This window comes from Exserohilum turcica, assembly GCF_000359705.1.
Source record: "Exserohilum turcica Et28A unplaced genomic scaffold SETTUscaffold_1, whole genome shotgun sequence".
Lineage (NCBI taxonomy): Eukaryota > Fungi > Ascomycota > Dothideomycetes > Pleosporales > Pleosporaceae > Exserohilum > Exserohilum turcicum.
Window position 1 is genome coordinate 2,152,546 of NW_007359914.1, and position 25,928 is coordinate 2,178,473.

At 55.3% G+C, this 25,928-nt stretch overlaps 9 protein-coding genes across 9 annotated transcripts; 5 read left to right on the forward strand and 4 right to left on the reverse strand.

The window, feature by feature from the left end:
• Window positions 1–224: 224 nt before the first annotated feature.
• SETTUDRAFT_178211 (uncharacterized protein) lies at window positions 225–2,041 on the reverse strand (the record flags this gene model as incomplete). Its single annotated transcript, XM_008022673.1, has 4 exons — window positions 225–958; window positions 1,042–1,469; window positions 1,562–1,772; window positions 1,829–2,041. 4 exons carry the CDS (start codon window positions 2,039–2,041, stop codon window positions 518–520), a joined length of 1,293 nt encoding a protein of 430 aa, XP_008020864.1. The 3' UTR covers window positions 225–517.
• A 380-nt stretch (window positions 2,042–2,421) lies between these two features.
• Window positions 2,422–5,523, reverse strand: SETTUDRAFT_162384 (uncharacterized protein). The gene is made up of 3 exons (XM_008022674.1): window positions 5,221–5,523; window positions 2,808–5,166; window positions 2,422–2,752 (listed from the first exon to the last, which is right to left on the reverse strand). Exons 1-3 carry the CDS (start codon window positions 5,484–5,486, stop codon window positions 2,723–2,725), a joined length of 2,655 nt encoding a protein of 884 aa, XP_008020865.1. The 5' UTR covers window positions 5,487–5,523; the 3' UTR covers window positions 2,422–2,722.
• A 638-nt stretch (window positions 5,524–6,161) lies between these two features.
• On the forward strand, window positions 6,162–8,074 carry SETTUDRAFT_40757 (uncharacterized protein). The gene is made up of 3 exons (XM_008022096.1): window positions 6,162–6,310; window positions 6,369–6,534; window positions 6,596–8,074. The coding sequence occupies exons 1-3, from the start codon at window positions 6,273–6,275 to the stop codon at window positions 7,775–7,777; spliced, it is 1,386 nt and encodes a 461-aa protein (XP_008020287.1). The 5' UTR covers window positions 6,162–6,272; the 3' UTR covers window positions 7,778–8,074.
• A 1,877-nt stretch (window positions 8,075–9,951) lies between these two features.
• On the reverse strand, window positions 9,952–10,276 carry SETTUDRAFT_18470 (uncharacterized protein; the record flags this gene model as incomplete). The annotated part of the gene is made up of 2 exons (XM_008021893.1): window positions 9,952–10,216; window positions 10,266–10,276. 2 exons carry the CDS (start codon window positions 10,274–10,276, stop codon window positions 9,952–9,954), a joined length of 276 nt encoding a protein of 91 aa, XP_008020084.1.
• A 633-nt stretch (window positions 10,277–10,909) lies between these two features.
• Window positions 10,910–11,602, forward strand: SETTUDRAFT_67753 (uncharacterized protein; the record flags this gene model as incomplete). The annotated part of the gene is made up of 1 exon (XM_008022136.1): window positions 10,910–11,602. A coding segment is annotated over one exon (693 nt), but the record flags the coding sequence as incomplete, so codon positions are not given.
• A 2,001-nt stretch (window positions 11,603–13,603) lies between these two features.
• Window positions 13,604–14,138, forward strand: SETTUDRAFT_162390 (uncharacterized protein). Its single transcript, XM_008022675.1, has one exon. The coding sequence runs from the start codon at window positions 13,910–13,912 to the stop codon at window positions 14,117–14,119; it is 210 nt and encodes a 69-aa protein (XP_008020866.1). The 5' UTR covers window positions 13,604–13,909; the 3' UTR covers window positions 14,120–14,138.
• Window positions 14,139–14,219: 81 nt separating this feature from the next.
• Window positions 14,220–14,592, forward strand: SETTUDRAFT_61925 (uncharacterized protein; the record flags this gene model as incomplete). Its single annotated transcript, XM_008022130.1, has 2 exons — window positions 14,220–14,373; window positions 14,429–14,592. Coding segments are annotated over 2 exons (318 nt in total), but the record flags the coding sequence as incomplete, so codon positions are not given.
• Window positions 14,593–21,642: 7,050 nt separating this feature from the next.
• On the reverse strand, window positions 21,643–23,572 carry SETTUDRAFT_178215 (uncharacterized protein; the record flags this gene model as incomplete). Its single annotated transcript, XM_008022676.1, has 3 exons — window positions 21,643–23,219; window positions 23,273–23,452; window positions 23,494–23,572. The coding sequence occupies 3 exons, from the start codon at window positions 23,570–23,572 to the stop codon at window positions 22,024–22,026; spliced, it is 1,455 nt and encodes a 484-aa protein (XP_008020867.1). The 3' UTR covers window positions 21,643–22,023.
• Window positions 23,573–24,900: 1,328 nt separating this feature from the next.
• SETTUDRAFT_152854 (uncharacterized protein) lies at window positions 24,901–25,119 on the forward strand (the record flags this gene model as incomplete). The annotated part of the gene is made up of 1 exon (XM_008022677.1): window positions 24,901–25,119. The coding sequence occupies one exon, from the start codon at window positions 24,901–24,903 to the stop codon at window positions 25,117–25,119; it is 219 nt and encodes a 72-aa protein (XP_008020868.1).
• Between the last annotated feature and the right edge of the window lie 809 nt (window positions 25,120–25,928).

Consider the following 25,928-nt stretch of genomic DNA (forward strand, 5'->3'; position numbering starts at 1 on the left):
CGAGAGGGCTGCACACATTAGAGGTGGCGTAAATCGGTTTCTCGCGACGTGTTACCCCTATATCTGATAGAAAATTGACGAGTTTTGATGAAAGATTTCTGCTTAAAAGTTGGTGTGTGTGATAGTTATGTTACTACTCTGGGATATATATATCTCCAATCTAGCGTAAACAAAACAAGCCTTTTTCTTTTTCTTTTTCTTTTTCTTTTTTTTTTCTTGGTAAACCCGTCCAACTACATGTTATGAGATGATGATTTACAATTTTCTTTTTTGTTTTTGCGGGGAGTAGAGAAAAGAATAGCGGTATGTCGTAAGCACGTTATTGAAACAACAGACTACCACCACCGCATTCCCAAAAGAAGGAGAAAGAAAAAGAAAACAACACATCCCTTGCGCTGAAGCAAAAGTCTAAGCGTGGAAAGAAAACCCCAATTTCAATCAATCAATCAATCAATCAAATAATCCACCCGTAGCCATAACCCCCCCCCCAATTCCACTATTTACTATTATTTTTTTCTCAACTCGAGTGCAAAAACAATTCCAGTCTGCGGACTAGATCTTGCATTTGCTGCACTGGAAGCGAGAACCTAAGTCTAGCCCAACCGTAATCCCTTTCTACGCCATTAAACGAGCGTCCGGGTGCGACCTTGATGCCGTGATGCGCCAGCGCAGCGAAGAAATGTGTTTCCTGCTGCTCGATGGTGGCTCTTTTGGCGAGGCGGGCAAAGACAAAGAGGCCGTGGGAGGCGGGGATAAAGGGCACGTTTAGCTTTTGCAGGGCGTCTGCGAGGATGCGGTAGGAGTGCGAGAGGCGTTCGCGGTTGAGGGCCAGGAGCGTGGGGAGTTGCGACCACGAGAGGAGCGAGGCGAGGAACGAGGTGGAGAGGGTGGAGGGGTGGGCGGCGGTTAGGGCAGTGGCACGCAAGAGGAGGGGGTTTTGCTGGGATATCAGACAGCCCTGTGTGGAAAAATGGCATTAAAATACTGGCTTTGAGTGTGTGGTTGGTCGTGGTATAAGGGGGATGGGGGAAGAGGACTCACCACTCGGAATCCACTCAGGCCAAACAGTTTACTCGGGCTCCACACTACATGCACGCGGCTGGCATCGACTTTGACAGCGCCTTCGGGGACGAGCGGCTCCGTGAGACTCAGCGCGCTCATAAACCCGGGCGCCTTGTCGTCGGTGCCGTGCAAGTCGAGCAGGCCAAAGACTTCATCGCAGATCAAGTGCAAGCCTCGCTCTTGGCAAAACTCCATGAGCTCCAGCAGCGCGCTGCGGGGATAGCATCTCGACAAGGGATTGTTGGGATTGCACAGCAGCACGGCTTTGATGCGGATCCTCTGGTCGGAAAAGTCGTAGGCGGCTTGCAGCGAGGGGAGGAGGTAGTTGTCCCAGTGGGAGTAAGTGGGCGGCTTTGCAACAATCAGATTGACGTTGGATCTTCTCTTGAGGATTGTTGCGAAGCCCGCTGTGAGGATGTCTTAGTATCGTGTGCTTGGGAATTAGGGTTGGGTGTATGTGATGCGTGATAGCGAGCCTCAGGATGTTAAATGTACATACGCCAGTGGGGGCCGGGAGCAAGGACACAGTCGCCGTCGTCGCAGATGGCGTGGACGACATTTTCGACGGCGTCGGTAGCGCCGGACGTAAGGACAATGTGGTCGGGCTTGACTGTGTGGATGGGGTTGAAGTATGCGTTGAAGAAGGTGGCTAGTGCATGGCGGAGTCGCGGATCGCCGCCATTGAGCGATGCGGCTGGTGCTGCAAACGCCTATTCAGTCGATTAGCGGGGAAGCACGGCATGTGGTTATGCTTCAGCCTCCGCACCTCGCTCGCAACATTGGTTTCTTGGGTGCTCTGGAAGAACTCGAGCAGCTCGGGGTGGACAGCCTCGTTGAGGGCGCGAGACAGATCAATCGTGGGTTGGACGTGTTGTTGTTGTTGTTGTTGTTGTGATGGTGGTGGCGGGGCGCTGGTCGCGAACGTCGGGAGCAGGTGGCCGAGGGCGCGTTGCGAGCGCTGCGAGAGTCCCGAATCCATTGTGAAAAGAAACTTTGGGCAAAAGCACGCGTGCGGCGCATCCAGTGCAGTGCCAGCGGAGAAATAAAGTCAGCAAACACCCTGCACGCCGCCAAAAGGGTAGCAACGTCGCATTCACCCAGGCTCCGTATCGGATATTGTGTGCGGCACAGCTGTATTCCCAACAGTTTGGTACGCGGCACTCTGGCTGCTCGGCATGGGACGCCTTTCTGGCACCAGCCCGATTGTGGGCGATTGATACGAGTAATACAAGCAGTGTGCCCTAACTCCATGGACGATGCTGATCTTGCAAGCTGCAGGATGCAAGCTGCAGGAAGCAAGCAGTCGGGGAATCTTGCATGCATGACAATCCCCCTCCAGCCTCTCTGCGCCCCCCCCTCAAAGGCCCCCAACACTGCCTGCCTATGTATGTATGCTGCCCATTTGATCCTAGCCATGTGCCTAGCCATCACTATCACACATGGCGCCCTCCCGATTCCGACCAAACGCCGTTCAAAATGCCACGAATAAAGTACCTGCAAGGCCCAAGACGACACCGAGCCGCGAAGCCCTACCGACGATGCAGGGTTAACATTGAAAGAAGGGGCGCCGCATGGTCCGTGCCCCTGGCCTTGGAGCCAGGTCGTCACGCCCCATGGACAAATTATGCCTCTCGTACATGTACACACGTCGTCTGGACGATTATTGCGGCCGTCCGATCCCCTGTTTGGCCTGCGTCTGGTGTTAGCCGGTCCATGTCCATGTCGTCAGCCCAAGACCATCATACCTTCATCATTTCTATCCTCTGCTTCAAGTTCTGCGTCACCTCTGCAGCACGCTTCCAGCTTTCGGCGCCCGAAGCTGCCTGTGACCCGATTCGAGGCACGCCGCCATTCTCAGCTGGGCTCATGCGCCCCCCGCCTCGCGATGATAGAGACGATTTGCCAGAAGCGCCATCTGCTCGCGGACTCAGCATACCACTCAGGCGACTGTTGGGGCGGGAAAGAGAGTCAAAGTTCTCCTTACCGTCAATGCCTGGGCTGCCTGGTCCACCCGCAAAACTCCTCTCTCTCCGCGCGTGCATCACCCGCCCACCATATCCAGAGTCGCCAAACTGCGCCCCGTTGCCATTCATGCTGTCCGAAAACATGTGCTCGGCCATATCCGGCATGGGCGGAGAAGACGCCCGCACCTGGCGACTCAGTTCGCGCTTCAAGCGGTCAATTTCCCGGCGCTGGTTCTGCACAGTCTGTTCAGAGGCTTCAAAGTCGGAGCGAGCACGAACAAGCTGTGTTTCCTTGGCCTTGATCGAAAGCACATCGCGCGTGTGGTCCTCGATAAGTTGCGCGTTCTGGTTCTGGAGTTCGTGCACTTGCGACGTGAGCTTTGTCCGCTCTCCCCGCAGATCCTCATTCTGTCTTCGGAGTCGTTCAACCTCTGCACGGAGCTCATCAAGCTCGGCCCGTTCGACCAGACTCAGTCCTGCAGGGGCTTGTGGGGTGGGAGCGGCTGCTGGGGCTGGCTCAGCAGCAGGCTTGCCAAGTGGACGGCCCGCCAGACCACGACCTGCACCGAACTTGGGCTGTGGCGGTGGCGTCTCTTCCTCAGGGGGCGGCGATGGGGCTGATTTCCGCGGTGAGGGTGCTCCGAGACCGGCTGGCTTCTTCAATCCTCCAAGTCTCGATGGCGCAGCCAGACCAGGCTTGGCACCCAACTTGGACGCAGCCGGCCTCGATGTCGGCTTTGGCTCGAGGGGCGCAGCGGCTTCTTCGACAGGTGGAGGCGGAGGAGCCTTGGCCGCAGGAGCGGGCTTCTTTCCACCAGGCGCTGGTCGCTTGCCCACAGGCTTCTTCGTCGGTGCAGCGGCTGCAGGCTTGGGAGCAGGAGCGGCCTTTGGCTTGTACTTGGTCTTGACCTCTGCCGCGTCGTGGAATTCCTTGATCTTGGTCTTGCGGATGTCGTCCAATCCGTCAAGGTGAGCATTCATGATGCGATCGCCCATAATCTTCCAGAGCGTTCCGAGAATCTCAGCACCAGCGGCTCGCTGAACCTCCTGTGACTCTGTGAGCAGCTTTGTAGCAGCCTCAGCAATAGCCTTTGCTTGCTCCGGCACCGGTGCTTCGCGCGTGTTCCTGAGACATCGGACCAGAAATCTCGACGATTCAAGCTTGACCTGCGGATTCTTGTGCTTCAAGAATTCCAAAATCTCTTCCAGACACTCTTGAAAACTCGTAGAAGCAAACGATGCGTCGAGCGCAGCACCAATGGCATCCGTGACCGTCTGTTTCTTTTCCTTGAGTCGCTCCATCATGGCGTTCATGACGTCTTTGCGGTACTTGGCGAAGCTCTTCTTTAGACCCTTTGCAAGCAGCTCGACACAGTTTGCGGCGGTAATAACGACTGCAATGTTGGCGTCCTTCATGCTCTTGGCAAATCCACGCACCAGTTCGTCAAAGGGGCCTTCGGCGATTCGAGGATGATCCAGGGCTTTCTGCACTTCGTCTAGTGTTTCCTTGCGGTCCTTCCATTTGGACGATGCTAGCTTCTCGCCAAAGTCCTTGGGAACCTTGGGGAACACGTCGACGGCTTCATACTCGGGTTCGAGGTCAATGGCGGCGGCGTCCTCCTCTTCGTCCTCCTCGTCGCCCCCGCCCGCTGCACCGACGGCGGCTTCCTTGGCGGCCTGTTGCGAGCGGAGCAGGCGCTCTTGTTTTGGCGGCGGCTCATCCTTGACCTTTTCGAACAACTTGTCGAGATCCTGTTGCTGGACGGGCTTCAGGTCGTTCCAGAAGAGCGGCTTCATGGCCTCTTTCAGCCATCGGTAGAACTCGACCGTCAATTCCTGCGCCTTTGCGCGAACGTTCTTGTCTGCATGGCCGTATACCTTGGGGAGCAGCTTGAGAACGGGCTTGGGCTCGATGGTCTTGCAGCCGTATGCATGGTAGATTTGCGTGAGCGCTTCTAGTGTGGCCGCGATGACCTTGGGCTGCTTGTGTCCGAGGATGGGGAGGAGCTCTTCGATGACGGGGTCGGGCTTGTCCGTCTCAATGTACAGCAAGAGCGCCTCGAGGGCCTTTTGCTTTGCGGCGGGTCGCGTTGACGGCAGGCCCTTTTCGGCAATGGTCGCCACGGTCATGTTCCGTGTCCTGCGCATCGAGTCAGCAAACGGTCCGCCTGGATAGGGGCACACGACATGTTACCGTGTGCTGCCCTGCTGGCCTGCTATGTCGAGAAAGGCGCATAGTGCACCAAGACCCTCCTGCTGGGCGGCGACGTTGGAGTCGCCGACGACGCCCTTCCATATGCTCGCATCGTTTATGAACTGGCGGACGACGGGGTCGGACTCGCTGGCGGCGAGACTGAATTCTTTGGCGGCGGCCTCGTAGCCCTCTTTCCGGACCTTCCAGTTCTTGTGTGTGAAGCGGTCGGGCAGCGGCAGCGAGCTGAAATCTTCTTGGTCGGCCATGGCGCGGGGCTGGATGCCAGGTCGTCGTCGCCGTTGTCGGGGTGGTGGAGCGAAAAGGGCGGGCTGACTGGGCGTGTGGCGGGCGGGCACGTCGGTCGCAGTCACGGGGACTGGGTGAAAGAAAGGCGCGGGCCCGGTGTTGGGAGTGCAGCGCCAGTGCAAGGGCGGACGCGGCGCTGACGTACTTGGCGGATGATGTCAGGGCGACCGGCGAGTGCTCTATGGTACTGAGTATCGACGAAATTTTTCTGCAGCTGGAGCGGGCCTGGGGGGATACGAGGGCGCGTGCAGCCGTGGCTGATGCGAGTGTCGTGGCCGGGGAGCGAGTGCGCGTGTATGTGTGTGTGTCTGGCTGGGCGATGTCAATCGCATGTGCATTGGGCGTTGGTCCAGCAACACGTCTTTCCCACTGGCGGGCACCCCTGCCTGCGCTCTCGCTCCATTGCAGCCCAGACAGACAGAGGTGGAGGGATACACACACCGCTGCCGCCCGCCCAGTGCCAGTGCCAGTGCCCAGTGAAGACCCCCCCGACGCCCGTGGCTTGCCCCCGACACAATCACCACCACAATCGCTATCCTTTGCCGGCGCCCTGCACGCCTGCCTCTGCCCTGCCCTGCCCACGCACACTCACCCCGCCACGCCTGTTTTCCCCCTGCTCACCGCCGCTGTTTTCCCCGCGCCCCCCCAACAACTCCCTCCGCACCCACGGCCCTGTACCCATCCTCGCGGCCGCACAATAGATGGTGGACTCGTGCGATTGTCGCGTATGAGCTAGTCGTTTCGCCATGAGCGCGATACTCACGGACCGCCAGGCCGAGGAGCTGTGAGTGTTGCCCCCGCCCGCTGCACAGAGGCCACCCCCCCGACTGACAGCACGCCAGGCACAAGGCCATCGTGGCCTATCTGGGCGTCATCAATGCCCCCAAGACGGCCGACGCCTTCCGGGAAGAGGCCAACATCTCCGACAACTTCGACGAGGCCACGCGGAAAAAGTACGAGGGGCTGCTGGAGAAGAAGTGGACCAGCGTCGTCCGCCTGCAGAAGAAGGTAGATGCGCACTAGCATGCCCGCCCACGCCCACGTCCCCTGCTTATGCCTTGTCTTGTAGGTGCTGGAACTCGAGCAGCGCAACCAGAGCCTCCAGAGCGAACTCGACTCGACCACACCGACCTCTCTCCTCCGCCGCAACCAGGACCCCGCCAGCTGGCTGCCCCGGGCCCCCGCGCGCCACACGCTGCAGTCGCATCGCTCCCCCATAACATGCGTGGCCTTCCACCCCATCTTCTCGTCGCTCGCCTCGGGCTCCGAAGACACGACCATCAAGATCTGGGACTGGGAGCTGGGCGAGCTCGAACGCACCGTCAAGGGACACACCAAAGGCGTGCTGGACGTCGACTTTGGCGGCCCACGGGGCGGCACGCTCCTGGCTTCCTGCTCGAGCGACCTGACCATCAAACTCTGGGACCCTTCGGACGAGTACAAGAACATCAGGACACTGCCCGGCCACGACCACTCCGTCTCCGCCATCCGCTTCATACCCAGTGGCGCAGCAGGCTCGCCGTCGTCGGGCAACCTTCTCGTTTCCGCATCCCGAGACAAGACATTGCGCATATGGGACGTGACGACGGGATATTGTGTAAAGACAATCAGGGGACATGCCGACTGGGTGCGCGACGTTGCGCCGAGCATTGACGGAAGATGGCTGCTATCTGCGGGCAACGACCAGACTGCTCGCCTGTGGGACGCAAGCTCGGGCGAACCAAAATGCACCTTTATAGGTCACGAGCATGTAATCGAGTGCGTCACAATAGCGCCCCCAGTCTCATACGCCAATCTCGCGGCCCTGGCCGGTCTCAAGAAACCACCGCCACTGAGCAGTTCGGCCGAGTACATTGCAACGGGGTCGAGAGATAAGACGATAAAAATATGGGATGGCCGAGGAACGCTAATCAAAACCCTTACCGGCCACGACAACTGGATACGCGCGCTGGTCTTCCACCCCGGTGGAAAGTACCTCCTATCGGCTAGCGACGACAAGACGATCCGATGCTGGGATCTCACACAAGAAGGGCGATGCGTCAAGACGGTCACCGATGCACATGGTCACTTTGTCAGTTGCATGCGATGGGCGCCAAACGTGGTCAAGGATGTGCCGGTCAATGGAGAGGCGCCCAATGGCACATCAAATGGTATTAGCAAGAAGAGCGAGGAGGAGGCCGCCAAGGCAGGCATACGGTGTGTCATTGCGACGGGATGCGTTGACCTCAATGTTCGCATTTTTGCGTCATGAAACAAGACGACATAATTTTTCTACCAGTTTGCAGCCTTGTCAGCTTCCTGTGCCTTCCATATCAAGAGTTGGATGTACAGACGGAGGTGCGCCACGCCCTTGCACGCACGATACTTTACGACTCTCAGATCTTACGACTTCATGTACATACACGAGTTACGCGACAGCATCTTCCCGCGTCATGGAACGGCGCTCGTAGATCGAGAGGACATGAACATGGGGTTGACGTGAAAGGAGGGAGAGAGGGGATGATAGAGTAACGAGGAAATATCCGCTTAGTATGCCATGATAGCTCAGAATGAGATCTACTTCGTGCTTCAACCAATGCTGTCCCCAACTACTGGTGAAATCGCTGTGTCTGTCTCAGTATCCACCATGCACTGGAGACTAGCGCCATGTGCTCTGTGCGTTGTTCTGTCCACGTGACGTGCGCTTGGTCCTCAACGCGCTAGCGGAGCGGAAAAATTAGCTCCAACCTCTCAAAGCTCCAACTTTTCTCGAGCAACCTACAACTTCTCTCCTACACACACCTCTACCGCTTCACGCAGCGATGACCACCAGCAATGCGACAAGATGGGTAGTCGCTTGCGCGCGATTTCCTGCTAACCCCAGCGTCTAATCGTTTTGCTACCAGCATGATCTGGCTTTGGTATGTATTCTATTCCTTCTCTTTTCATCCTGCATCTTCATGATGAATCACAAAGCCAATTAAACTAGAGTCTTTGACCTTTCGGGGTATGAAACCTAAACTTGCACGTCAGTCTGAACGCGACTACTTAATCGTATACTTGTGGCATTTGCGCAATGGGCATCTGGCTAACCAGCAACAGAACATTTTGCTGCTAATCAGCACATAACGTTCGAGCTACTCGCGATGGAGCGCTAACCTCTACGACTGGTTATTCTGCCTGTCTATGGTAAGTCATTTTGCGCATTACCCAACCCTTCTAATGATGAGCATCTGTGCTTCGGCACGCTGGAAATTACCGACCAAGGCTTCTGCCGGTGCCGATAAACAATGGCTGTTTCTGATTTTTACTTGACACACGTCGCTTTGCTCCTGTCTTTGCATAGCCTCTTGCTGACTTGGGTACTATATAGGCTCTCCTGCTTCCACGAACGAACCGGTATGCTCTATTCTTCCTCTGAACACACTATTACATGATGATCCGGCACTGGGCTCCGAAAATTCTTGACGGATATGCCTCTTAGGCAGGCCTCAGAAACCTCGCCGAACTGATTGCGTTCCACCATCTCGTACCATTGTACAGAGATAGCTGAGCATCGGCTAATAACGTGACAGCCTTACCATAAGTAGACAATGAAGGGCAGCATCGGTAAGCATACTTTGTTCTCTCTTATTTTTGCGTAATGATGAACACTTGATGACGAGTCCGACGGGTTCGCCCGGTGAAGACTTAAATCAAAATATATCCATTCATGTCAACTGATATACGCACATCCTATGTATTCTTATGCTAGTCTCAGGGATGCAATTGCTGACATGACTTTAGGTATACTCTTTTCACAATGAACATGGTACGCTCAACACCTGCATCTCTTCTTGCTATGATGAAACGACACAAACAAAGACAAGCATATGTCCAAGCTCCGGCGACGACGAGAACCGTCACGTCTGATCTGCATTCACACGTGCTTGTTGAACAACACGCCAATGAGAACCAGCAACTGATTAGTTGCATAGGACCGTGCCATGGCTGTAAGCATGAAACTTGAAGTAAGGTATGTCAGCTCTAGCGCTCCTCTCCTCTTTCTGAAGATGAACATTCAATTTATCACGACGGTCTACCGAGCTACGGCAATGGTGATAACTGCCTGTGACAGGGCATGAGTCTGATCAGCACCTTACATTTGAGCATCGTTATGTCGCAGTTGTTCATCACATGCTGACTTGTTCACCAGATTACTGTTGCGTTGCATTGTACCATTTGTGACTTGCTGCATGCTCGTGTTCTATGCATCTGCACGACATGTTTGACGAAGGGGTTTGGAAAACAACTCTTTCATTTGTATCCCTGCTCTCCTTGTTCAGGAGGCCCATGAGTGACCTTTGCACACTGCCAATGGTTCAGTCGGCCGACCTGGATCCATGGCTTTCTCTATATGCACCCCCGCCGCGGGTGTTGCGTCTTTTCTATCCATGACGAAATAACTCAATACAATCCAATTGTAATATCTCCACGAATCCGTGCTGTCAAGTGAATTTCTGCTTCCAGGTCGAGCTTGATTCCAATCAACAGGGCGGCGTCCTTTTGCTTTCCGTTGTCGTCGACAGGCCCCTTGATGATGTTGCCTGCTGGGCGGCTGAGTGAGGCGGACGAGGGAACAGGGCCAACGTTGGCAGAGATCTTGCGGCCGCCGGATGCTTGGCCTTCGCTCTCGTTGTCGGAGCCGTAGCCCGTTGGGCGCATGGTTTCCCTGATGCGGGTTAGCAGATGAGAAGTAGACCGGCCAGTCTCCAGCTTACATGGTAGACATATTGATATCGAGGTTGGGGTGAAGAGTGGGAGTGTGGTGTTGGGATTAACAATTAGGCGGGTCGCTCGGGTTCGATGGGCTCCAGGCCGGTTATTGAATGAAAGGAGGCGGTTTGGGTGAGATACAAATCAACTGTGCTAGCCTTTATTGCATGGTATTCGTTTGCCTTATATATTGGCACACACTGAGGTCTTTATCCAGCGCGAGTAGTTGTCCTGTGCCACTGCACACGTCGGAGAGAGTCCGAAACCGCTGTTGTGGCACTCCTGCGTTTGAGACGGAGCGTCATGGTTCGAGTCTCGTCCTAGCATGATTCCAGAAATGAGATCTGTATCCAGACACAAGGATGGACACCGGTCGCAAGGGCGCTGTGTCATGCCAGTGGCTATGGCACCACGTGAAGCTGAAACATACAGGGGCTGTCGACGTTCGAGTGTTGGTGTCTCAGCTCAGGCCCTACTTTCCCCCATCAGACGAGCATCAGGCCATGATAATAGAGAAAAGGCCGTCCTACTCAGTGGCAATAGCACGCATTGACTATGCTGCTTACGGTTCACTCGCAATCGTGAACAGGGCAGACCCCCATGCTTTACTCCGCACCCCAACACCCCGAGTTGATGCACCACGCTGAACATGGTCCTCTCCATCCTATTAGCAACCGTCGCAGCCCCGGGCCTACTTGGATCTCAGGAAGCAATTCGCCAGTCGCAGTCCAAAGAAAAGAGAGAAGAGCATCGCGCTCGCCGTTGCAACCTCATCGCAACATGCGTCAAGTCTTCCAACCGCAGCCGCGAAATCAACGGTCGACAGGTTGTCCTCCGCAACGGAAAACTATGGATCGATACCGGATCTGAAGATGGAAGTCCACTTGGCCATCCATATGCGGGCTACTACCTACCATACCCGGATACAAAGTACGAGGGACTCGTTACGACCATCACTGATGTTGCGCCGATTATGAACTGGATTTATGTTGATAAAGAGACGTGTGAAGTCAAGTACGGCGTGCGCGCAGATGCGCAACCCAACCTCACTGGGCCATTCGACTGCACACGACAGGATCGCCGACTCACGTTCGATGGCTGGGAGGGATGGTGTGCTGTAGAGCAAGCGCCTGGCTTGTGGGCCTTGTATTTTGATCTTGACGACGACGGTTTAAAATCAAAACTCGGTCCTGGTACCAGAGTGCTAGAAATCGAGTTGACACGAAAGGAAAAGCGGTTCCAGAAAGAGGCAGATGCACGCCAGCAAGATCAGACGACCAAAAGGTCGGTTGATACAAAGGAAGATGCGCCCGTTGACCAGCCACTTGGTCCCGAAACGCTAGTCACAAATCCGGGTGTGATGGACCAGACAAAGTCTGAAGAGAATGCTGCGCAGAATCCGAGATTTCGGCCAATGAGGATACCCAAATCGATTTTTGAGAACCCGCCGCCGATGATTGAATCTTTGGTCTTTAGGCCGGCCTCGCCACCGCCAGCGTATACGCCAGCAGCGAGAGAAGAGCCTGTCAAGGCGGAAGCAGCAGAACCTGGGGTAGCAGAATCTGGAGCAGTAAAACCTGTGACAGCAGAGAACAAGGAGCCAGATGTCGTTCCAACCAAAAAACAGCAACCCCTCGAGATACCAAAACCTGATAATGTCCAGCGACTGGATCCCTCTCCCTCTCGCTCAGGAAATATTCAATCCAAGCCAGACAATGTCGATCGAACAACCCCCATCAAACGGGATTCTCCGTCACCAGAGTTTTTGCTCCCCTCAAATGAGAAGCGGACTCCTCCTAGGCTCAACAGGAACAGTGGATCGCGAGCGTTGGCGCAAGCACTGAAATTTGAAGCCCTGGCAGCAGCGCAGAAACCTCAAGAGGCAACCCGCACAAGTTCGAGGCAACGCGGATCCCGTGCTAATAGCAATACGTCCTCTACATATTCCAACGAGGATGAAGCACGGCTAGCCATGGCCAGTATACAGCGTCAGCCGTCTCCTACCCCAGCACCTCTGGCTCTGGCGGTATCGAAAGCGAAGCAAGCAAGAGCACTGGTGACACGTAACCAGGCACCAGCAGTTACAAAAACCGTATCAGATCCGTCTATTCAGCCACCATTAGTGAAGGAAGCTGTACCGGATCCTTCCGTCCAGCGACCAGTGACGCCTCCACGCCAGTTAGAACAGCCCTTACCAGAAGACCCCGCAGTGTCTGGTCCCGGGAGAGTACCTCCTTCTTCGCAGCGACTTCGCATATCTAGACCGTCGCCAAGTCCACGCGCCTCAGCCCCGAGACCAACATCTCGATCTGGGCGGATGTCGCCAGTGAAAAGTGAGCAGAGAGAACGCTCGGGCTCCATACAGTCCTCTTTTCGTCCTCCGTCTAGACCACCGTCGTCTCGGTCGACTGGACGAAGATCGCCCGTGGAACGAGAGCGCTCAGGTTCTATACAATCTTCTTCTCGTCAACCCCCTAGACCACCATCATCTCGGTCGTCTGGACGAAGATCGCCCGTGGAACGTGAGCAAAGAGAGCGCTCGGGTTCTATACAATCTTCTTCTTCTCGTATACCGTCTAGACCGCCATCTTCAGGCTCGGGCCGCCAACCACTCACTCGAACTATGACTAGTGGAAGGCCAAACCAGGGCATGAGCAGCAGAATAGGCGGAGGGTTCGCAGGCAGAGACAGGACTGCACCTAGTCCAGGAAGACAGTTTGGTCCTCCCGCTACTGGGCAGAACCGATCAAGATCTGGAACTGATGCCAGAAAGACTACCTCTGCACTTTTCCGACAGATTGATGAGCTGGTTAGTTTGGAGAATGAGGGAAGTGCTAGTGGAGACGCTGAAGGGAAAGATATGAAGAAGAGTTGAGTGCATAATCGCTGTTAAACGCAAACTTAAAATTATTCAAGACATGCATTACTTAAAATTTTTCAGATAAAATTTATTCCATCTGTTTTTCTTTGCAAATGACCTGCCGCAAAAGCGGTGAGGGTGAGCATGCGAAATCGATTAACTGCAAAGGGTCATTCTATCCCACCATCATGCATAACTTGCTATTGATATTCTTACACGTGTCCGGCAAGCCAATAGTCTGCGAATCTTTTAATTAAGAGAAACGCAATGTTGTCTTTATCTCTCATTTGGTCAACCTAGTAAAGTTGCGCGTATATGTGACGTACCCAGGTGCGCGATTTTAGGGTGCGTCTTTTATATGTACCTCTTCCCCACCCCCCAACTTTCTCCCTTTTCCTTTCCCCACACCCAACTCCGACCCCAACAACATAAAAGAACGACAGCGAAAACACGTGATTGCATCAATAACGACGAGGATAACGACAACAACAAAGACAATAAGAACGCCAGTCTCCCCGGGTCGCCAAAGGTCCATCATACCACCGATTCCAAACACTCGCCACGTACCAAGCCCAAAGTGGGTCCATCCGTCTACCCGACCGCACCCAACCGGCAATGTGAAACTGTCACGGCTCCTGCCAGTGCCTCAGATTGTCCGGCACGTTTTAGCAAAATGTCGCACATACTCAATATATCATGCGACCATGAGGTCTGGATGCAGCAGATATCGTTTGATGGAATGATGAGGTAATACTACAAGAGAGATTGATAATAACTACGGGCGGGAAAATGGATCTACTACACACTAGCAGCAACAGCCTGGGGCGACTAGAACTTGCAGCTATCATCCTGACTGCAGGGACGAGGGCTACTCTTTTTGCCATTCGACTGGAACTTTTGGCTCGGAGGTCCCGTGAGAGCGTGCGTCCAGGATCCAGGGAGAAGAGAAGATTAAGAGAAGATAACATTGTTCGGTACTTGCTGTGGTTCTTTGCTTGATAAGCACTGGTCGAGGAGATTTTATGCTGGATCATTTTTTCTCCGCCGCGCGGACTTGGACTTTGTCGTCATACACATACACGCAACATAACAAGACACCATGGATGCATCGACACGGCTATATAAACGACTAGGCGAAATACCGGAAGACCCGAATGACCCGGATAGTCTGGACGACCTCGTCGTGTGCGCGTTTGGGGCATTTGAGCGGTACTATCTTTGCTGGAAAACTAGGGCTGGCGAGTACAAACAAGGTGCGTCGTATGTGCGACGAGAAACAAGGATCCTCTGGTACTGATGCTAGTAAAGATGACTATGGCTTGCCGCCTGCGCTGAAAGACTGGCTGTACCCAAGTGACGGTTCGACACGGGACTTTGATTCGCTACAGGTTGTTTTTGGTCGCGGAGAAGAATACTTTGCATCGGATAAAGACGGAAAGGTAGAGCACAAAGAGCCGGAAGTGAGGAAACAGACGCTACCGCTACCAGTAGAGGACGAGGAGAAGTTGGCGTTGAGGCGATCCAGGACGGTTTCTTTCTTACGCCCTTTGTCGGAAACAAGCGTGCGGTCCGACAGTGTGTTTAGCGATTCGACCAGGAGCAAGAGATCGAGTTCAATAAGCTCACAGCGAACGAGCCGGCCCCCGAGTCTGAGTTATACGAATTCGAGGACAAACTCTGAGGTATCGATACTGGGCGACACCATCCTGGAAGGACAGGCCAGCCAATCCACACGTCCATCGTACATTTCGCAGTGGAATGCCCTGAGTTCGAGTGCGCTAGAAGTACAGACAGAGCTGCTATCACCCAATTTCGAAGCACCAAGTGAAAAACAAGAATCGATATCTGTAGAACCTCTACGGACCGCAACGATACCGCTACGAGCGCTGGACGCACAGCTCACGATTACGAGAACATTGGAGGATACCCGAGTGCAGCAAAACGCCACAACAGTAAACGTACCACATTGCACATGCGGCTGTCACGCTACACCACAAGCACCGCCACCACCGCCATCGCCGCCGAAACCCGCATACGCAAACGCCACGACGCAAACGACGCCGCCGCCATCACCCCCGTCGCGCCGCAACACGACGCTCCGCATCGACACGGCGGCGTCGTGGGAAGCCCAAGACAACTACACGGAAAACAGCTACTACGAAGAGGCAGATGACTATTACGATGGCCCGCCCGTCATCATGAGCCGCATGTCGAGTTACTTTTGCAAGCCGGATTACCAGCTTGGTGATAGCTTGTTCAGCGGATACCAGCCGATTGATTGGGGCACTACGTATGTGTATCAGGATACGTTTGGGGAAGAGGCGCTGCGATGAGCGTGGGAACATGTAGTGATTTTTTTGCGGGGGGCTACGCTTGATACCTATGTTTGTGTTTGTTCTTACGGTTTACCTTTCGTGTACTAACTAGCGGAACGATATCTTCTCCTTCTCCTTTCTTCATCTTCTATTTTTCACTTTCTTCTATTCCTGTAACACCACCACGCTTCCACGAATACCCCCACGTACACCACCACAGCCCGATTCTTTTTTTTCGTCCGAAACATTATTTAGTTTTTTTTTTCTTCACTCGAATGGGGAAGCTGAAATGAGGATTTCCACGATTGTTTTTTTTTGTTTCTGGTTCGTGTATATTACTCTGTAATAAGATGACAGTGATCTGTTGTAATGCCAGAAACACCCACCCAACATGCAGATTCGCATCCACACAGATACACGCGATACTCGGTCATTTTCTCGCCTCATTTCTCGCCAAATCTGCACCACCACCACACCACCCCTCCTTCCCCCCCCCCCCAGTTTCCGCGCATTGCCACGTTCCGGCAAGATCACCACACCATCACCACACCACCACCATCATCACCACACAACCGATTTCGCATTGGCACTGTCATTTCACTCCCCCCCCCTCCCCCACTCACGTTCAGTTCGTATCCTGAGATAGGTCCTTAACTTCCAAACCCAACCTCAAGTCCACTCAGCCCAGCCTCAACCCTAACCATGCCATGCATGTTCATGTCGCATGTAGCATCCAGTATAGTAGTAGTATGTATGTATGTATGTATGTATGGTAGTACGGTACACACCATGTAAGCCGGAGGAATTCAGATGCCGAGAGACACACACACACACACACATACATACACACGATCGCACATGAAACATTAGTTACATCCCCTCCCCCCTCCCCGCCAACCCAGGTCACGTCTTACCATGGGTTTTCGTATACGTGCCAGGGTAAGGGGTACGTGTGTGTGTGTGCCAGGACCAGGACCAGGACCAGGACCAGGACCAGGGGCAAGCGAGGGCACCATAGCTCACTCGCTCAAAAGTAGTAGTAGTAGCAGAAGAAGGGAATCTGAAACACATTTCATGCGCTGGTTCTCATGTACGTAAGTACGTGTAAATAGTGCTAAGTAAACCAAGTACTTACAGCCGACGCTAATTTTGTTTCGGTTGTTTTTAGGCGCACGCTAATGATGTACTTGTAGGTGCTAGTAAGTAAGTAAGTACTTAGGGCTGGCTGGCTGGCTGGGGGGGACATGTTGTTATGTGTTGTATTTATGTATATGTGTGCGTTTAGCTATGCCTATGCCTATGCCTATATCTATGTGATGTATGTATCCATGTTCTTGTCCTTGTTCTTGTTCTTGTGTGTGTATGTGTGTATGTGTCAGACCAACACCAAGAAAAAAAAAGCGAAAGTGTCTGTGCGTATCAGAGAAGTACAGTAACCAAGTACATACATACACGCTAGGTAAGTAGAGTAAAGCCACCGAAGCTGCATCGAAGCTGCGTCGAAGCTTGTGGTGTGTGTGTGTGTGGTGTGTGTGGGGGTGGGGAGTGTGAGTCGGGTTGGTACATGGATACTAGATAGGAATTTGGAGATTAGGCTTAAGATTGGGATAACTAAGGTACAAGGTACCTGGACAACCCGGTACTAGGGCCAGGGGGGAGAAGAAATGGTAGGGCAAGGCAAGGTAGGTGTAAGCAAAAGCACGCAAGCACGCAAAAAAAAAGGCAAAACAAGCATAAGCGGCAAACTCTATCAGCCATGGTCAGCATCATCGCCATAGTACGTCGTACGTACCTTCGTGAGTCGCGGAAAATCCCATGAACATGAATCGTAAGGTTTCCGTCTCGCGATCGCATGCCCGATTCACACTTGATTCGTATTTTTTCTGGTCTACAAGCGCAAACAGCCGTTATTTTTTTTCTTCTTCTTCTTTGCCTCTCGGGTAAGCTGCTGCACGGCGGACCGCAGCGTACATAAGGTACATGGACATGCGTGTTCTGGTTGGCTAGCTGGGCTATTAGCTAACTAGGCTAAGCTAACTCGGTGTAAACTAAGTGGATGGGTAGTGGGTAAGGTGATGGTCCTCGCGCAAAAGCAAACCCCCCCAAATCATGTGCCCAGTTATGTATTTTTCCGCCGCACCGCTACTACATTGCAACATACGCGCGCGCGTGCGAACAGGCACATACAAGATAGAAGGACAGGGGATGAAAATGCATGGTGAGAGAGAAAGTGAGAGGCGCCGAGATACTTCCCCATGGTCGCGTGCTCATGCTCCGACTTTCTTACCTACTTTCTTACCTACTTTCTTACTTACTTTCTCACACATACTAGGTACTTGGGTCACATACGGGTAATTACCCCACATTACTACCAAGCAAGGCTGTTTAGGCTGAGGCTGAGGCTGAGGCTGGACTGGGCTGGCCTCTCATGGTGCTATGCAAGCGTGGGTGTGTCTTCGTGTCTTGGAGTGTCTGTGTGTCCATGTCCGACCGAAGAGTAAGTAAGATAGTGGAGCCCCCGCTTGAGGTGGCTCCGAGGACGGGGAGTTACTCGGGGGGAAAGAGCCACTCGAGGTAAGAACCGCAGTAAGAATGGTCCCAAGTACCTGTGTTGCAGAAGTAAACTAACTTGTAGATAGTTAATGTGTGGATGGAGTGGATGGGTGCATGTAGGTCAGCTCGGAGCGGGCAATGGCCTGGGCTGGCCTTGTAGATAGGTAGACAAGGGTGGTGGTCTATCTATCCATCCTGCCATCCAGCTAGACGTAGCTATTTACGTATCCAGGTACCATGTATATGTAACAGCCACAGCTGAGTTCTCGGTCAGAATCGAGGGTGGGGCGAGGTCGGGGGTTGTGAGGTAAAAAGAAATGAAAAATGGAGCCGGGTGGTGTGTTGTGTGCATGCCAATGGTTTCTTGGGTGTTCTTGGATACATGCGTCTGGGGTCTGCGGCCGATGGTAAGCGGAGAGAGTGTGGGGAATAGGATTGCGATGGAAGTCTGTGGGTTCGTTGGGTGGCGTAGGTATGGGGAAGGACGAGAGTCGGGGCCTTGTCGGTCTGTGTGTTGTTGACGTGGTTGCTTTTTCTGTTTCGTAACGACATGGACACAAGAGCCAGTTGCTTGGCGTCTTTCTTGACTCTTGCTCTCTCTCTGTCTGTCTATCTCTCCATGTTGGTACATGGTAGATGCAATTTCCACTTGAATGGTACTGTTGCTATTTCAAGTGCAGCCTCACCATTGATGAAACAGCTGGACATGTAACTTGGGTGAAACTATTCATAGTGTCCAATCACCTTAGCCACTGCCATCGAGGTCGACTATCTAGCCTGCGTCTTCAAAGTAAGCAAATGAGTAATCCTACAGCACTGTCCATCTTCTAGAAGGCACGTGTAGTAAGCCCTTGTCACCTTGGACCAAACCAAGGCACCGAGCCCAGCGGCAAGCCCCGGGCTTGCGCTTGGCCTTGGCACGTAAACATCCGTTTACCAAACTGTTATGCTCCGTAGCAACCAATGCTACCGATCCGAGTCAATGCGTTGTGCCTGTCAGTGGTATTGTCTTGAACAACCGGTTTGTATTGCGCTTATTCGGTGGCACCAGATCACACTAGAGCATGTACGTACATGCTGACCGACGATCGCCTCATGTCATGTCCAGCGTCTTCGGCGTTGGGAAAAAAAAGAAAGACCTTTGGAAGAAGCGAAGAATGCGACTGGGCGCAAGGCACAATGCATACTGATGACGCAGGCGTACCAACCGTTTGGTTGCGTGGCTGGGTTTGCACGTACCGGTTCTGCCTACGTACGTACTAGGAAAAAAATCCTATGGGTGGTGAGAGGTGATGTGACCAACAGCAAGCCCGTCTGCACGTAATTGTGCAATCGGAAATAAATCATCAGCCACATACGCACGCATAGTAATGAATGTACTATAGCGAATGACGATTCCGAGCCACCTCGGCTTTGCACATGCGCCCGTATTGGCGCCACACGTATGCAGACACGCGCCACCTCAAGCCATGGTCAAGTCTACTAAGCAGCCAACAAGACGGAGCAGCCGCGCTTCCGAGCAAAAGCGCAAAATTCCATTCATGTTGGGAAGCCGAAAAGAGGGCGGGCGGGCGCGCTGCAAGCAGTAGGTACCCTAGGTAGTACATGCACATGCACATGCAAGAGGCCGGAGGCTGCTGCCGAGCAAAACCAAGACTAACTCGAGCGACGGAAGACGAGGGGACGAGGGCCAAGGTGATACGGACATGTCGCCGCGTATACCGCAGGATAGGTCAGCGACCCATGCATAGCCTGACATCACAGGTGCGGCAAAGCTGCTGCTAGGATGCGGTGCGCAAAGATCAACCGACTAAGGGATCCAGGGACTCGTGATCTACCAGGCTACCCAGGGGGACCGAAAGGCGCCGAGCAGGGTCCGACGGCGGCCGTCAGCGCAGGCGGCGGTGACAATCGAGGGCAATGGCGTGTGTGCGTAAGTATGTGTGCGTGCGCGCGCGCGCGCCAGGAATGACTAGCAGTAGCTACTGCGATTAAGTCGGCGTGAGTGCGATAGCGACAAGGTGGCCAATGGCGCGGGGTGATAAGGTGGCAGCACTTGTCATCTGGTCGGTCCCCAAAACACTTTTGACCGGTTGCGACGGAATGATGTCGGTAGCATGATGACGATGGTCAGGTCGTCTCTCGGTCCCGTTTGGTGGCTAGCGTTGCCTTGGAAGCCCTGCGCGCGGCAGCATTCCCCCGCAGGGTCGTGGACGTGGCCAGGCGGCTATGGATGTATACATACACCGAGAGACACAGGACGTGAATGATACAGGACGGCCATGTGGTGGTGAGCAGGCGGGCACGACGGCAGCGGGCGAGCAGGCGCGCGTGCGTGTGCAGCGCAGTGCAGAGCGAAGCGTCGTGTGTGTGCATGGCATGAGTGATTTTCGCCATTGGAACGCCTCGACTGTGTGTGGTCGTGGCCAAAAGAGGCAGCCGCTATGGAGGCATGTTGGACCCGTGTATACAGGACTGTATAGGCGTGAGGGAGCGAGGGAGCGTCTGGCTGCGTGCGTGAGTGACTGCGCGAGTTTGGGCGGAGCAAGAGTGAGACTGAGAGTATGGGGTGCATACATGGTGCGGCAAGCCGTGAGCGGTGCTTGTCGGAGCAGCGGTGCTGCCAGTCAGTGGGTGGCAGGGGGTGGGTGTATGCATCCACGACGAGCGTGGTCGGTCCTTCAGATGCGCAGGCTGACAAACGGCTTGACACACGGCCATGGAGCGTCTGTCTGTCTGGTGCAGCGGGCGTCGGACGGCGACGAGGGCAGAGGGCGTTAGAGTCGTGGGGTGGGGTGGGCTGGCGGGCTGGCGGGCTGGCCGTGGTTGTGCCGCTCCAGCTCCGTCATGATGCTGCTGCTGCTGCTGCTGCTGCTGCCACCGGGCGCTTTGGCAGCCGCGCTCAGCGGCGGAGGAACGCAGCCCATCGTCCACGCCCACGTCCTTGTCGCGGCCATGGCGAGGCCTTGTCCCGTCCTTGTCCATGTCGCCCGTGGCCGCCCGTCGGCGTGTCGCAGCCATTAGCCTCGACGGCCAAGCATGTACACCGCACCGTAGTATACTTAGCCGTGTGCGTGCGTCGACTTGTATGTAGCTGTTGGTACCAGTACACCTGCGCAGCCTTGTCCAAGCGTGACACATGGTTGTGCTGCTGCTCCAGGCGCGCCCAGGTCGGCGTTGCATCAATGGTCAGCTGCGACGTGGGATAGTGGCGAGCGTAGGGAAGTGTCGTTAGTGTAGCGTGGTATAGTGTGCGCTGCCACCGAATAGCGCTGGGCCCGCCGCGGCGAGCGCAGCCTAGCGCCTCAGGTTGGTGTTTGAGCGTGCCTATGTGTCCTGAGGGCGTGTGGGCGTGTCGTATCACAAGGTGGCCGTGGCAGAAATCTCTGCGTGCTCTTGCAGCGGCTTCCGCGCCTTGCATGCAGGGCCTAGCCGAGCGCGCCAACCCTGCACTCGCCGCCTCATTGGCCCACGCGTACGCATTGGCTGCTGCTCTCCCTCTCCAGCGAACTGAGCGCCCGTGCCCGCCCCCATTCACGCTCCACCCTCACCTCTGCACTACCTCTGCACAGCCATGCGCTCGCAATCTGGGAACTGCTTCTACATTCTTCTAGGGCCCTAGCGGTCGTCGCTCAAAGGACCAGACTCTATACTTTTGCAGCAAAACAGTACAGGATAAAATAAAATAAAAAAAAGTTTTGCCAATCCAATCATAGCGAAATACTGCCACCCACCAAGTAGAGTTTAAGAAAAATAAAAGAAAATGAAAGAACAACCCCCAGAGTATATACGTATGCTTGCGTGCTGGCTGCGGCTGTTGTTGCTGTTGTTGTTGTTGTCGTCGTCGTCCATCCAACACCCTTTTCCTTCCCCCTGCACAAAACAAAGCTAGGGCTGCGGGCCGGTTATCAAAGTATACACAAGTGAACCCAAGGTCCAAACAAACGTTTAGGAATCGACATGGCCGAGGCGTGGCTATCGTCGCCCACCGGCACCGTCATCAGTCATGGCGTCATCAAAGCGAGCAGTAGCCCGCTAGTACCAACTGTTGTTGGCGTAGCAAGACATGTCAAAGTGGTTCATCGCGTTGAACCCGCCGCTGCTGTGATCGAGCGGCCACGGGTCCATGGGCACCACCTCTTCGTAGTGGTTGCCCATCGACATGGCACTGCCCTCGCCAAACTCACTCGACCCCGTACCCGTCATGCTGCCAGGCGCAGCACTCATGCTCTTGGCGTACATGGCCTCGTAGCCAAGCATACTCGACATGGGCGCAGATGTCACCGCCATCGGCACCGCCGCATTGACCGCCTCACCCGCCATGGACGTGTTGAACCGATACGCCGGAGTGTCTTCCCAGAAGAGCGACTCGCTAGCCGCCGACTGAGGCCCCTTGAACTCGACCTCGCCAAACAGCCCGACCTCGCCAATCTCAGAGTGCGAAGACGACGCAACCGTCAGCCCCGGTCCGCTCTGCTTCGACTCGCCACTGTGCGACAGCGGCTGTGCCATGTCGTCGTTGAACTTGCTTGGATCCAGCGGAAGGTCCGTCGCCGACCAGATCGGGTCAAAGCCGGCAGACGACGCTGCCCACTCCCTGTCCAGGTGCGGGAGGCCGTCTTGCGAAGGCGATGTCGACAGGCTGCCCATTCCATACGGCCCGCTGACGGGCGTTACCGCACTCGCCATCCACGGCCACTGCTGATTCGAAAATGTGTCGCTGACATTGCTGTTGGGAGAGTCTCCGCCCTGGTTGAACATGCCCGACGGGCTGGTAAACATGTCGTTGAAGGCATCCAGGCTGCTGCTCGCGCTTGGCGCCATAACCTTGTCCATGGACCGCTGCGTCGAGCCAAACATGGTGTGGTACTCGTTGTTGGAGAGCGATAATGTGTCGAGCGAGCGTGTTGTGGGCACTTCTGGCTTGGGGCGAGACGTCTTGTCCTGCCCGAGGGCCGAAAAGGAGGAATGGCCATGGAGCGTGTGGGGGCGTGGGATCTTGTACGGCATGCCCGATATGTGGGCACTGTTGTTGTTGCGATGGCAGGGCTTGTGGTGTCCGTTGGCAAATACAGTCAGATGGCTTTCCGAATGGGTGCCGGTGAGTTTGGGCTTAGCGCGCGTGTCATGGAGCGTCTGGCGAGACGTGTCGACCTTGAGGTCCAGGTCGTCCTTTTTGGTGCCGCACATGCACTTGGCGCCCGTGTGGCACTGGCAACGGTTGTCATGAGCTAGGGCATTGTTAGAACGATACGGAGCACGGCCATGCCAGCTATGAGCTCACTCTTGGCGTCGCCTTTGTCCTTGTGCGAGTCTTTGTCCTTCTTGTCGCCGCAGTCGCATTTGGCATGATGCGACTTGGACTTGCGCGCACCGCGGCAGTGCTCGCATTGCTTTACAGGACGGCCCTTGGGGTTGATGTGATGCAGATCGCGATCTTCAAACACAACGTTAGCTGGTGCAACTAGACATGATGGCCGTGACGCAGCGTGTCGGGTGACATACCAGTATGGTTACAGCCGCTTACTCGATGACCCTTTATGCAGGACGAGCAAGCCCACTTCTCACCGTCGATTACAGGCATGCCGGAAAACGGGTACGGCCTTGTGCGGTCGTCGCAGCAGCAGCTGGCTACAGGCAGCTGGGCAGGAAAGGCGGGGGGAGCGGGGGGGTTGAGCACGCGCGGCTCAAAATGGTATACAGGTCGAAACGAAAGCCACACAGGTCGTGTATGCGCGTGTAGCGATGCACGCAGAGGCAAGATCAAAAACAGGACAGCAGCAGCGGGTATGCTAATTCAAACGCCAGAGGGTATCTTGGTCAATGGGATGCTGGACGAGGACCGTGAACGCCGGGGACGACCGAGGCCGACAGGATGCAGGGTGGAGTCGAGTCGAGTGGAGTCGAGTGCAGAGAGGAGAGCAGAGGCTCGAGCAGGCTCGACGAGAGCAGGGCGGAGCGGAGCGTGTGGATATCAGAGGGGAACCGAGCGCAGGAGGCGCTGGCCGAAAGCGTTAGACGGAGCTCCTTGGGTACGACCAGACCAGTATGCAGCGTCGAGTGTTGTGCGGATGAAGTAGTGGTGGGAGAGGGAGAGCGAGCGGGAGGAACAGGTTAAGAGGGAAGGCACACGGGCCTGGCGGGCGTGTAATTGGCTGTGGAGCTTAGCGTCATCGGCAAGTGCGCTCAAGCCGGGCTGCTTGAATCTGCAGGCGCGATCAGCCATCGTGACGGCGGGCAGTGGCGGCCCCTTTGGGCTAGCGCCAGATGCCCACAGCTGCATGCAGGCCAGCAGCGCCTTCTCACCGCATAATCCTGTCGTCCGCAGGGCCCGTTGCCGTCTTAGGGATCATGACCTGCAGCTTGTTACTTAGCCGCTCCACACCCGCCCAGAGCCACCGGAGCGCCCCCTCCCCTCGCCGCCCCTCGCCTCTCCCCCTCGCCTCTCCCTCGCCTCTCCCCCTCGCACGCCCACATGCCATCCACACCCCCCCGAGCGCCCGCCCACACATCCACGCACCCCGACCCCTCCCCCTCGACACACTGACGACGCGTCCTGGGCTGTTGCGCTGACCGCCTGTCCACATTATGCGGCACTCCACGCACCGCCTGTTTCACTGCCGGCGCGATTCGCTTGTCGAGTCAGCTTGTTTCCTGCCGCGACGCCCGTAACGCAAAGCGTCCAGCGCCCGTTGCCAAGGGGAGATCATCGACCTTTGTTTGCAGTCCATCCTCGTCGAGCAGTGCTGTCGCCGGTGCCCATGGCAAGCCATCACCGACCGGCGCATGGCCACTCCAGTCCATGTCCACTCCACGTCGCGTCCACGTCCCGTCCACGTCCCCGGCAGCGCTTTCGCAATCTGTTGAATCAGCCGGTGGTCCGCAGCGCGAGGCGCCGCCGCCGCCGCCACCATGCCAGGTGCTATCTACTGTGCGGTAGCCATCAGTCTGCCCACATGCGCTAGGCCTAGGTACACCAAGTACCTGCTCTTGCGCCTGGCGAAAGCCTCCCCACGCAAGCGGAACCCCATATCCCTTCTCCGTGGGGTACGAGCCCGCCCGCGCCATCTGGGGTTCTTGGTACGCCTGCTGCCAGCTGCCGTCTGCCTGTGTCTGCCGTCCTGGCCATGATCCACTGCCTGAGCACTCGGGGCACCGCGTCGACACTGGCGTCGGTCGGCGCACAGCGAGAGAGGCTCTCTGCTCACATCTGATGGGTCACCCTGTCCGTGGGACCCACCCCGGACACTGAATATTTCCGAGAAAGCAACGTAACCGCGTCTAGACAGGGTCACTATGAAAAAGCATACCACACAGCACATCTTGTCAAAGGTCCGGGGCCGAGTCGTGCTATGGCTTAGTCTGCCCAACTAGCAAGTGCCTGTTGGCTCCAGCCACGCCTGCTCCAGACGCCTATTTCCGTCTGTTAGCACGGTCGCCTGAAAAGATCCGCCTTCACGCCGGCTTTGGCTGCCTATGTTGCACTCGGCCCGTAAGGAGGACCACCTCGTGTTTTGAACTAGCATTGCGCCGAACTCAATCTGTCTGGGAGCATTTGCATAGAGACGTGTGTGTGTGTGCCAATGTGAACACACAGACTGGCCCATGCGGTTGCGAAGTTGCGTTGCATGTGTACAATGGTACTTATAGAAACATGTGCTAATTTTAATCTTGCAATCCCATGTCGAGTGCCTCTGTGTTGTAGTCATGTGCAGTGAAGGGGGGGGTTTTTTTTGCGAGGCGCACATGTTTGTTCTGCTCTGGCTGAGCAAGGTGCCTCGACTGGCCGTCCCGGAGCCGTACGGTGGAAGAGATAATCCGAACAGCGACCACAGTCGTCACCAACCAGCTAGTTAGCTCCCCAAGCACCACAGCAGGCAAAAGACATGCCAAAGTCATTGTGTCCGACAACCACCATCATGTTGTTGCCGTCATCCCAC